General features: G+C 38.6%; 2 protein-coding genes across 6 annotated transcripts in view; one reads left to right on the forward strand and one right to left on the reverse strand.

The window, feature by feature from the left end:
* Positions 1-2,215: 2,215 nt before the first annotated feature.
* Positions 2,216-4,381, forward strand: RB195_013681 (uncharacterized protein; the record flags this gene model as incomplete). The annotated part of the gene is made up of 2 exons (XM_013453896.2): positions 2,216-2,359; positions 4,313-4,381. The coding sequence occupies 2 exons, from the start codon at positions 2,216-2,218 to the stop codon at positions 4,379-4,381; spliced, it is 213 nt and encodes a 70-aa protein (XP_013309350.1).
* Positions 4,382-4,789: 408 nt separating this feature from the next.
* Positions 4,790-12,432, reverse strand: part of RB195_013682 (uncharacterized protein) — a gene marked incomplete at both ends in the record, with an annotated part of 31,954 nt that continues 24,311 nt past the window's right edge. For 3 of the 5 annotated variants that reach the window (XM_064203619.1, XM_064203621.1, XM_064203618.1), the window contains 11 exons: positions 4,790-4,895; positions 4,973-5,113; positions 5,169-5,332; positions 5,719-5,862; positions 6,163-6,211; positions 6,752-6,899; positions 6,961-7,100; positions 8,713-8,797; positions 9,294-9,405; positions 9,462-9,585; positions 9,677-9,814. In XM_064203619.1, the coding sequence (XP_064059499.1) occupies positions 4,790-4,895; positions 4,973-5,113; positions 5,169-5,332; positions 5,719-5,862; positions 6,163-6,211; positions 6,752-6,899; positions 6,961-7,100; positions 8,713-8,797; positions 9,294-9,405; positions 9,462-9,585; positions 9,677-9,814 (1,351 nt within the window). The remainder of the gene's footprint in view (positions 4,896-4,972; positions 5,114-5,168; positions 5,333-5,718; positions 5,863-6,162; positions 6,212-6,751; positions 6,900-6,960; positions 7,101-8,712; positions 8,798-9,293; positions 9,406-9,461; positions 9,586-9,676; positions 9,815-12,432) is intronic. The other 2 variants (XM_064203620.1, XM_064203622.1) reach the window with 2 other exon arrangements.

Below are 12,432 nucleotides of genomic sequence, written 5' to 3' on the forward strand. Positions count from 1 at the left end.
AGCAAGCGGTACTATACACAACTGGCTACTGAAATATCTATTTTGCTTCTAAAAGTCGATAATGCGACATGCGCCCAACTTCTAAAATTGACTATAATATCTTTGGGTCGGCGGTGGGGAACTTTTTCGTTAAAATAGCTAACTTGTTCTTGATCATGGACAGAAGATTTTTCTAGACTCTAGATAGTCTATCAGGATATCAAAAAGAAAAACAGTTTAAGGAATCCCTCTTGTAAGTAGACAGTCCGAGGTTTTTTTTATTTTATGTTATACTATTCCTTGAATGTTCTGTTCGCCTACACGAAAAAGTGGGGTGAAGTGTAGATTGGGAGTAAGGGGCACTCAACCGCGCTCTTGTTGAACTGCCCTTGACCTGCACATAGGGCACAAAGACCGTTCTTAATTGTAAAGTGCCGACTGCGAAGAAGTCATATCTCATGACATTTTTGATTTTGTTGAAAGTGCCACTTGATATATTTTAGCTATTCACTTCCAGTAGACGTGTTTGGAGAGTTTGGTGAGGTCAAAAAAGTGGTTCCAGCTCTGTCTTTCTTTTCTCTCTCTGTACCTTCAACCTAAATATCGTAGATCCTCTAATGCTAAGACAGGGCTAAGGGCCAATTGAGTCAGCTCTTTGCTTCCAGTGATGACCCGTCGTTTGATGAATTATCGCTTTTTCAAATGTTCTTCAAATGGTCAAATGAGAAAGACATTTGACAGTTAAAGGCATCACTCCACGAACCTGAGGTGGTACGGATTTCAGGTGGAGTATTCGTATACGGGATGGGAGACTATGGAGAAGGGGGTGATTCCGTTTATTTCTTCCTAATTGCCGTAAGAAACGGATCGGAAGATATGGCTTCAGGCGTTCTGGCGCACTATTTTCTACAAGCAGTTCAACTGGAGCGCGCCAGCCTTGTGCGGCGCCGCATCTTCCGGGCCGTTTTTTACGGCAATTAGGAAGAAATAGACAGGAATCATCTCCCTCTCCATAGTCTACCATCCCGTATACGAATACTCCACCTGAAATCTGCACCACCTCAAATTCGTGGGGTGATGCATTTAAGGATGGTCTTCGCGCTCCATCGACATATTTTGCGCTCTAAGTGCAGGTCGAGCACAATTAAATAAGAGCGCGCTTGAGAGTTCTCATCTATGCTTTACCCAAGAAATCAATGGGAAGTGTCTTTTTTCGTCAAAATCAAAACAACATGCGAAACCAAGATTTCTGCCGCTCCATACTTGTTTTCTAAAAGAAAAAGGATAGCTACTGTCGAAATACTCCCCTGAAAACTTCTAGTTAAGTGAGATGGACATCAGTAGCAGCCGTGATCCATAACCTCCTAGTAGTTACCGCGTCTAAGCTTAAGGAGTGCTAAACATGGTTCTAACTAATTTATCGTTACTAATAACCGTGAATGTCACAGTAATGGAATTGTAAAAACAGATTGTTTTACTTTGCTAGCGACGCTAAATAGTTAGGAGGCGAAACCGTGGATCCAAAAAGGAAAGAAAAATCGTCTAAGCAAACGGACCCAACAAAACTAGGATTTGCTTGGACGCCCACGCTGGAAAGAACATTAGGAAAGGGATGTGACAATCCGAAACACTTTAAGCGGAAGACCTAGTGCAGGAAAACCAGAACTTTCTGTGTTGTAAAGATAAGACACCTCTAAAGACCGAGATATTCTCATAAATTTCCACCAACATTTGTGCCTGAAGTGATGCACTGAACGTGGTGGACGACGGGCAATTTGTGAAACAATCGCAACTGCTATTAAAGGTTTAACGGGCGTCTTACAACGATTTTACCGTACCAGCACCAGCGGAACGAACTCTTTGCAAATTCACTTGGCCTAAGAGAATTTCTTTTCGGAAGCTTGTAGTTTTGATTGTAATTATTACTGTTGTTGCAACTGTGTATTCTACATTTGAGGGTGTTTCCGAGTAGTGTTTCAGAGTAGGTTTTCGCTAAGCCTTGTCGTTGTGTTTGTTCTGTGCATTTTGTCGACTCGCATGAATTGCTGATTTTGCTATTTTCGCATTTTCTAGTTGTTTTTGTTTTTATTTTCTATGATAACATGTCTATTTATTTAGTATTTCGGTTTGTTTTCTATCCATAAACTTCGACATCAATTCAAAGTCTCAACTTAGTTCACTGCGAAGCATTTTCTTACTAATGTCTTATCCACAACGCCTTAGGTAATTTATCGCCATGCCCAAGCAAATAACTGAAATCAAGGATTTTCTGGTATTGGCGCGCCGAAAGGACGCAAAGATTGTGAAGATCAAAAAAAATAGTTTCAATGTGAAGTTCAAGGTTCGCTGCAGCAGATACCTGTTCACCCTGGTTGTAAATGTAAGTTTTTTTTCATTTCTAAAGTTCTTTCTTTCCTTCGTTTCCTTTTTTTGAATTCCTTTATTTTGTTTTATAAACATTGTTCTTGCATCTGGGTTTTATTTATTCTTTTCTGTTAGTTCTCTCGACTGTGGAACAAGTTATGTAAGGAGTTGAAGAGAATGTATGAGCGGTTTATAAAACAAAGCAGAGTTCATATCTCGTGCTAGAGTATCCTAGATATGAATAAGAAGGATTCCTTCGTCAGAACTTTCTTTTTTCTTTTCCAATTTTGCGCATAGAAATTGTGCTGCTGAGATTGTCATCTTCAGCCCTTCATTGAAACTTTTGGCTAGTGGCAAACTCAAAGGAACCGAAAGGTATCCTAAATCATTTACTTTTTTAAGCATCACATCGGTTTACACTATCTTTTAGGAGCTAAGCAGTTTAACTAGTCCATCGCTGTAATGTTATCGCCGTAGTCAATGTTGTTGGATAGTGGTATTTGCTTTTTTCTTATAACTGAAACAGTTATTTCGTAGTGGATAATCTTTGTAGAAATGTGCACAGTTAGTGTGAACTAATGAGAGAGTGGAAGGGACTAGAATCGTGGTGAAAGATATGAAGTGAATGTTGTTTGCAACGTTTCCGCACCAGCTTCAATGTGTGAAGTGGTGCGGAAACGAATGTGATACCAGAAATATTTGATCGATTGATATCATAAAAATGTATTACAATTTAGCTGCTTCCCGACTTCTTATCTTTTTGTATACTAAGATCCGTGTGCGCGTAATCAACCCGCACCGTTGAGGTCCTGCGTTTGTGATTCATTATTTTTTGTGTTTCTTTATTTGATGGTAGATAAAAGACGAGGTGTTCTCACTATTTCCGCTTTCTTTTCTACACAAAAACATTTTGGACGGCTCGCTTTACTGTAATAGGAACTGAAAGCCTTTGGATGTTATTTGAAGGCAGAACTTCATCGCAATTTTCGTTTTTGTGACGTTCTCTGAACGGATTTTTGGGGCATTGCATTTATAAGATTGGAGCGGCGTATAGCAAAGACACCAAAATTTCACGTGCAAATATGGAGTTTTGTTCTGCCTTTATAATTCTTTTCAAAAGTAATGGATTTTTCTGTAGGTGTTGAACAGTCATGGATTTTTTTTTCCATAGAATTGCGAAGGTTGCACTAGTAACGCCGCCACTATTTTGTATTCGGCTAATCATGTCATTCCGGTGGAAAGATGTTCGTCTTTCGCTTTGCTCTGCTAGCTACTGGGAGATATGTTTCAATTTTGGAGTTCAAATTGTGAAATCAGATAACTCTTGTGTAGTAGTCTGGAAAGACGTATTACCACCCTTATTTAAGCGGGTTTAGTTTTCAAGAGTTCATCGCGTTTCGAAGGTGTTCTTCGTATCATAAGTGCGATAGGGAGAAGCCGGACCCTCCTCAGGTGAGGGGGGTTTAGCTCATGGGGTACAGCCCAAGTGAAGGGGGTCCTTTTGCCAACCGCCAAAAAGTGAATAGGGTAATTTCGCCAACCGTTTAAAAGTGAAGGAGATACCTTCCGCAACCTATCAGAAGTGAAGGGGGTCAGACCACCAGCTCCGACTATCGCATCCATGCTTCGTATTTTTATGTCAGGAGCTAATCATGAGGTATGCTATATGTGAGGTCACCAGTGTCAGTACTATTGCTTGAGAAATATGTTTGTGCTGAATAAAATATAGTGAGGAATATTTAAAAAAAAAAAAACTTTTGGTTTCGCTCATTGTTTGCGAAGTTTCTAGATTATACAAACGTCTTTAATTTGACTTTTTATGTAGGAAGGATGGTAAATATCCTTCTGATGCTTCCCTGACTAATCAGTCAAAATCATTCCAGTCAATCTAGTATAAATCATGCGCTTTACATGTGTCTTGTACGATGTTAATCTCTCGTCGTTTTTCATTTATTTTCCTAACTTTTAGGATAAGGATAAGGCCGAAAAGCTCAAGCAGTCATTGCCTCCCGGAATCCAGGTTATTGAGCTGAAGTAGACGTGGAGGTGTATATGTCTGTTGTTTTTTAATGTTGTTTGACATATATAATATAAACCTTTACGTTGTTTTTTTTTCACCAATACATCTGAGCACTAATAGTTTAACCAGCACATAGAGAAATTTGAAAGATCCTCCTTACTCTGTTGAAAAATCCATTCTCTGTTTGTTATTGGTGTTCTTCTGGGTTTGGATTGATAGGTTTGTATGGATGTTTTCGGGAAGATGTAAGACAAAAATAGGTAAATAATCTTTATTTATTGATAGGTGAGCAATCTGAAGCGATAGGAATTGAGGGAGAAGTTTTGTGTGTTGAGATCACAACCCGTATCTGGTATCTGGCAAAGAAAAGTGTCTGAATAAGCTTATCGATCGTTTAGTGATCTATGATCTGGTGATATTTGTTATCTAGTTGTATGAGTTATGTTCGCATATTGGATCATCCGGTGTGACTGCCATCCATGGACATTTCAAATTCATCTGACCGCATGGATTGTGTCCAACAGCACAGTACCTGGGAGTAGTTTTTGATCATAGTTTGGTTGAAATACACTTTAAGAAACGGTAAAGGAATCGAGCCAAGGTGCTTACCATTCATGGTAGAAGAACAAGTACATAGTAATAAATAGAACGGAAACGTAGAAGACCAATGAGATTATCTCCAGTCTTCTAATTACTGTTTGCCATTTGCTGTTCAAATCGTCCAACGGTTTCAGATTGACAACATCTTGCCTGGAGAACTGTCTTTGATGTTCTGATCATATTCTAGAATTTCCAAGGCACTCACCGCATTCCCGTAACAACTTTTTCGATTCGACCTGTGCAATTGATTATATCTTCAAGGACTTGTTCAAAGTACTGATACAGTACCATATTGTCATATTGAGTAAGGCTGAGACGTCGACGAAGATTTTCACGCGGTGGAGTGGCCTCCTGAATGGATAGCTGGTCCTAGAAGAATAATTATTATTAACACATATATTATGCGATGGAAGCTATTTTAGATTCCTCTTCGAATGAAATTTTAGTGAAGCTTCATGGAAACAGATTTTTCGATAGAATGAAGTATTCTGACTTTAGAAATGTAGCACATTCCCAGTAACCTGGGCCGCTTATGCAGATACTATAGTCGAGTCAAGTCTATCTTCCAACTTTTTTTAATCTCCCGCGAAAGATTTTGTAGAACCAAAAAGGAAAAGGTCACACAAGTACACTACAAATGGGCACAACAACAATGATACTTGACTCGACTACTCAAGTACCTACATAGAGAAAACTGAGAAAACTTCCTGGAAGAGCGGGAATTTGCGTTGGAAAATCACTTGACTCGACTATACCTGCGATAGAGGTTGAGATGTAGGATTTTGCCGGTGACTTTGATTAAGTGTTGGTCGGGGAATCAAGCTCAGTAATGAGACGGCCACCCCTTTAGCTTTGTCCTGTATACCGGTTCGTACGTGGCCATTCGAGAGAAGATGATCCTGGAGTCAGGATCTTGTTTATGAACAGAATAGTTAAGACATTTCTGCGCTTGTAGCTGAACATTTTCTTCCATTTCATAAGTTTTCATTTTTTCTTCGGGTACATCGCAAGTTCGCTAGAGTTTTTTTTCCACGCCATCGAAAAAAATTATGTCCAAACATTGAAACTTGAGCTAGTCTTGGCATTGTTGTTCGGCTACCAGCGAAGACTCTTTCGATGTAAAGGGAAAATCTCCGGTAGTTTCTATGTGTTTTACAGAAGAATCTTAGGCTCAAAGCCGAAAGTGAAAAGTCACTAACCGCCTCTGCTTGTGGATCATGTACATGCCTGCGATATTGATTGTTGCTTCTGAAAAGTGTCAAGATTAAAAAGTAAACAAATAATGGTGAGAAACGCATTTGATTACGAGAATCTTCACTCTTTTTCGGCTTTTTATCTTTGCCTTTTTATCTTTTTATCTTTCCATTACCATTCCATAACGTTGCTCAAAAATCGCACATTTGGGAATGGAACTAGTGATTTATGCAAATTTGTTGTATAATCACTTAGTCATGCTTCTTTCTTCAAAATCTAGGAAAATCCTAACTTAGGATCATCCTGCTTGACAAATCTCAATTATATTTCGAACACAAATTGAACAACTTCAGAACTTTATACTTTCGAAAATTTCGGTTAAAAAATTGAAAATATGTCTTATACATGTTCATAATTTAATCATTGATTATTTTTCTTGGATTCTACGACCAAATTCTGAATATTTAGAAACACTAGCTACTTACAGTGCTTCTTATCTTAATAAATGACCCATTTACTTGATAACATTTTAGTGTTCCGCTCATAAATGCTTAGGAAGACTGAATGATTTGAATGATTCGGGAATACACGAACCTTCTCCTTCGCTGAACATCGAACGATAACCATTGAAGATACCATGGAACCTGGTGCTTTACACGTACGTCTCGTTCCAGAAACACAAACATCGATGTGGTTACCGTTGAAAGACCGATAATCGCCAAAAGAATAAAGTAATATAAACCTGGAATTAGGAACTCGTTATAGGGCCAACAATAATGCAGAATGATTACTGTATTACTCACCTATGAGAGGGATCCCCGAGAAAGAACCACGACCTTTACGATTAGTGGACATACTGAATTTCGGCATATCCTCCACTATTGCCAAAAGAATGACGGACATACTCATAAGGGTCATTATACCGAGACGGAATTTTGCATCTCTGAAAAAAAAAAATCAGCCATACTCCATAGTCAACTCATGTACGGACGCGACGAGAACATCGATGCGGGGACAAAGTACGTCATCGATTGAGTGCGTGACTGACTGTTCGCCGGTTTATTTCGGTCTTCTAGAACTGGTTCTGAAGTCTGAAGAGCATCACAGACATCATTTGAAATTTGAAACTCAGCTTTTCTAAACTTTTTCAATCAATTCATTTTGTCTCCTGCAAAATTTCGCTTTTCTTGTTGACCTGGTGAAAGCTATTTTTTTATGCGTGGATTTCGCGACCGAATAGAGGGTGTGAAAAACCTGTTTTCCCCTCCCTAGATACTTCAGGATTTCACAAAACTATTCAAGCCTAGCTGCAGTCATTTGCATTGGGGCAGAGATAGAGAAGCGATGCATGCATTCCAGAAAAGATTTTCTGAGAATTAGCAGAGGTGTGGACCACTTGCGAAAGAATTGAATTTGCAAAATGAAGTCTAAAATCCATATATAAATTTTAAACAAACTGGCCAAAAACTAATTACATAATAAAAATCAAAATGAAAAGTAATATTACGTTGGAAATCACAAAAAAAGGTTCAAATTCCTTTAGCTGTGCTCCAGGAATACTGGCTTGAGGAAAAAAATTGTGCCCTCCATTAATATTAGGTTTGGATATTTATGAGGATTTCAGCTAAGGCGTCTCTGTTTCCCTCTACAACCTCTTTTCCGTTTTCCAAAACTTCGAATCTTGCAGAAATTCCCCGTCATAACAGAATTCAGAAACGTGTTCCTCCGTTTTGAAATCAATTCTCGCTGACTTGCAAAAGGAATCACGGATGAATGCCTTTCCCAAATGATGTCACATGGACAAAACACTGCCCTTTTGCTCCCAAGTTGAACTCTTCGAAATTCCAAGTAACCTAAAACCAAGTATGCCTATCCAAGGAAGAAATATGCGTTTTTAGGATGTTTCTTTCATAGAAGAATGAAATAGATAGAAATCTACTTGAAGTGTGAAAAATTGGAAAATATGCTCCTGAATGGAATCTAATTTTATTTCATAAATTACCAAATACGTGGTGGATAATATGACGGAAGAAAAAGGTGGGATTTGCGATTTGCTGAACTCTAAAAAGGGGAAAAGTGTTATTGTAGCAGTTTGAAAACATTGCTAGAAGATGTAAGTGCAATTCATTGGAAAAATAAAAACTATTGCTCAGGCTTCGTGTCGAGTTATGCACTACAATCTTCAACAATAATTCCTAACTCTATTTCATCCGTCTCCTAGAGGAAGAGGGATGGATAAAAAGTGACTTTCCTTAGAAGAAGGACGTTGTATCGCAAATTCAATTAAAAAAACAAGTTCTATCGAGGGCAGTGTCTTAAAACTGTTTGTAAAAGCTGAACAATCAAAGAATGGCAAGAAGGATCGATTGCTTTTAGCGACTGCACCAAATCTGTTCACCGGCTCATCTCGGAATTTTATTAATCCGGAACTGTTTTTACGGAGACGTAATCAATTCAATTGAAAATCGTGCTTTTTCTGCAAGAAAATGAAGAACTTTTCGCTTCTGACCGACTCTTCAATGTTTTCGACAAGATCCGGAAAAATCAAGGACTACCTCATTCTTCCGCTAGTGCTTGGCGTATGGAAACCGATCACAGCAACAAGCGTGATGATCGTACTTGGAATAACCAGGTTGAATACTGAATAGATTTTGAATTATTCACATTTCTATAGTAATAACATATCAGTAGTTCTAATTCTACGTGTTTAAGACAGCTAAATCGCTGTGCGAGAACTGTTCCCGAACGTGGACGTTCAGCACTATGAGTCACATATATTTCCTGCTTCTCTACACTCTCTCGATGTCTCACACTACACCGAGCAATGTATCCGTCGCCTATAATTCGGCCACGGTAGTGGAAGTTGGATTTTCATGGAGCATTATGAGAACCATAATGCGAGAACAGTTCCCCATACTGATGTCCTGTCGTTTTCAGTTATGTCTGTGCTGTAGATTGCCTTTTCACTCTTCAAATGCATTCTCATTCTTTTCTTCGATTTTCTGAATCTGACACCGACTCGTACGGGAACAATTCTCATGTCATCGTGATCGTTGATATCCTCGAATGCACAAAATTATTTTGCTCATGCCGTGCATATTTTAATTCAAAAGAAATTTCACCGTAAATTCCGTACCATAATAGAAACTCTGGCGTTCGACCACCAAATCAATAATGATCATCTCCCAGAATAGGGGTGGATCCAAATAGTCGTAAAGAAATCCGTCAGATTTCACTGTGCTACGTATCTAAAGTACGTTGTAACCGTTTTACTAAAAATAATTAAAGGATATATCTCACTTACCGTATCCAACTCCCATTCTTGGTTATCGTAGAAGTCAATGAGCGAGAGTTTCGGAGAATAGAGTGAGTACTTAATAGAGTCATTAGAATGAGCCCAAGAGCCGAAAAGAAGAGTGCATTGTTGGCTGAAAAAGAAGCGAAACTTCGGTGAGGAAAATAAAACGATGCAAAGAAATTTCTCATGGGAAATCAAGTCGGAAAAATATTTTCACTTACGTATCGAAAGGAAAAAATTTCACATCGAGTTTACAGAGACTTTCCGACGAAAACGGTATGTAGTAGCGTACATGTCCAGTGTGATTCACTCTGATGTCGTTGTTCGATTGTAGTTTTACGGCATCGTTAAAATTTAAACTGAAATCTTACTTTAAGAGAGAAGTACTTCTGCAATTTCTGATTAATTTTTATTAGACATTTCGAGAATTTCACACCATCATTTGAAGCTCTTCATGAGGAGCTACGCTTTCATTTGATCTAGGTTTGCGTTGACTTACATGCTGCTTGAAACTGGTCCACTTAGTGTCTACTCGTACTTAAGTGGACGAGTTCAGGTTTCTTTATTAGGAAAACTTTGTCTTCTGCACCAACTACCATCCCCTTCAGTTCCATGCTTTCGCACTTCATGTAATACTTACCTACTAGATGTTAGTTCGTTATAATTTTCGTAGTAACTCGGTAAATAAAAAGCTACACTTTTCCGGGTGAAATTCAAGGAAACAGGTGAAATTTCCGCCACTTGCTTATCAGATTAAAAAAAAAAAATCAAACTGGAGAGTCCATCATTTTTAGAAGGTTCATCAGACTTCGACACATCAATTTTGATTTGCATTCGGGAGAATTTCGAGCAATTTCTGCAGAAAATTCAATTTCGAAACGAAGTAAAGGACAACTTCTATCTTTTGTTTTGAATTTCTAACTATACATTGAATATTTCATTTCAATATTGTTTCCCTTTTCCATTCTTGTTCCACTGCGTTTTTTTCTTCGTTGAAGAATACAACATTTATCAAAGTAATTGATAACCCCTTTGCGAAGTTTCCAGAAGTTGTTGGTGTTGTTGCAAATTTCTCAGAATACTGAGTAAATTAATTGAAAACTTGCATAATGTTAATCTGTGGTTCTACAATTGCATTGTTTTCTGAAGATCTTTCTCAACTCTTCAATTACCAAATGAGACTTCTTCTGTTTTAAAATTCTACCTCTTTTTCCTTTTCCTTTTTTTCTTTCAGAGAGCATCAAAAGCTTCGGAGGGCGTTGATAGCTGCCAAAAGTGAAATTGCTAAGAATTCTGATGTGGAGACGACCGAAATAGATTAATTTCTGGATTTCCTCTCTTTCAAAAAGCACTTCAAACGATATTTTCGGGTGTATTTTAAGGTGTCAACATCCTGAAACTTAAAGCATGGGATTGTCACACCTATTTTGATAATTTTTGCTTGTTTGCTTTTAACGCCAGGCCGCTCCACAGTCCTCCCGTCAACTGCGCGTAACAAGGGATGAGAAGCAAGTTTGGGTGTGTATGATGGATGTTTAAAAACAAAGGAAGAACTTTTATTGCTCTCGATATTGATCGTTCCAATTCACGTTTTCCGGATAAGATTCGATTTTTCTAAGCACAGCAGGACGCGATCAGCGATTGTTGATGACGTAAATGACCGCATGTCCCATTAAGAATGATCGTTTCTTTTCTGCCAATACAACGATGACGACGGCGAAGGAGTGAAATTGCAGTTCGACATTGGCTAGCAAGCGAAACCAGTTATACGTTGCTGTAAAACGTTGTGAGAAGCGCGCAGTGTTCCCGTTTATTGCCGTACTGCTCTTCAGCGTTGTTTCACAACACCATTCCATATGTATCGAACATTTTTTCGAATCGTTACTTCTACGTACTGTACGTAAGTGGGACTATAAAAGCGATCAAAGCGACCAAGCATACTCGAAGCACTCAGATCCAATCGAGAACCGTCTACGAGAGACTATCTTTGCTAGATTCGCACAGATTTATTGCACTTCCCGTATACACACATCTCGTGTATCCGGTTTTATAGAGGCTTGTGGATTCAAACTGCTAACATCACCACCATCATCATCACCACCACAAATGACGATTGACGGACGATCTTCCTTTATATGTGTCTTGTGGATAGTAGAAATAAGTATCTATTCATTTCATGATCGTTTGACATTCCGACACTTTCACGTCAACGTCAATTCCGCGAGTAGCCACCATCAGTTGTCGCAGAAAAACTTCCGATAGTAATTTGTATTTTCTGTCCCTTCCTTGAATGGCGATTCCCCAATTTGCGCTAATCTTTCGAATGAAAGCACTCTAGGACACTGAATCCAAAAACTGTCGTTTAAATCAATTCTTCGTTTACGAGGAACGACTTCTTTATTGCCTCTCTTTCTCATTTTGGTATGAAAAAACTCCATCCCTTACGTTTTTCTTCGGGAAAGACTCTATTTCTCAGAACTGTTTTGTAAAAACAAAAGTGCCAGCACTTCTGGGTAAACATCTTCGATTCTTTATTCCTTTAGAAAACTCTGGAGTGACCCATGAAGCAATAATGTGGAGACATTTTTTTTCATGGCATACATTCTTTTTTTCTATCGCGAACTAGTTATTTGTGTAATTGCACCAATTGTCAGTGTCGGCAGATTTTGTTTACTGAACACCACCCATAGTCCATTTTAATCTCACTTGCTTGCCCTAATAGAAGCGCAGAAGATTTGTTCTAATAGGAACGATTTCGGAAAATTTCCTGCAAGAACTCATCCGAAAATACCAAAGTGAGCGATATTTTTGGCCCTGCTATTGATGTGCTGTCGATGTTACAAAGCAACAATTCATCTCAAGTCTCCTGAAAAATGCAACTGATGGAAGAGAAAGACTGGAATAAGGAAAGACTTCCTTATTCCAGTCTTTCTCTTCCATCAGTTGCATTTTTCAGGATGAAGTTCTCTTCACTCTT

This window comes from Necator americanus, chromosome V (genome assembly GCF_031761385.1).
Source record: "Necator americanus strain Aroian chromosome V, whole genome shotgun sequence".
Lineage (NCBI taxonomy): Eukaryota > Metazoa > Nematoda > Chromadorea > Rhabditida > Ancylostomatidae > Necator > Necator americanus.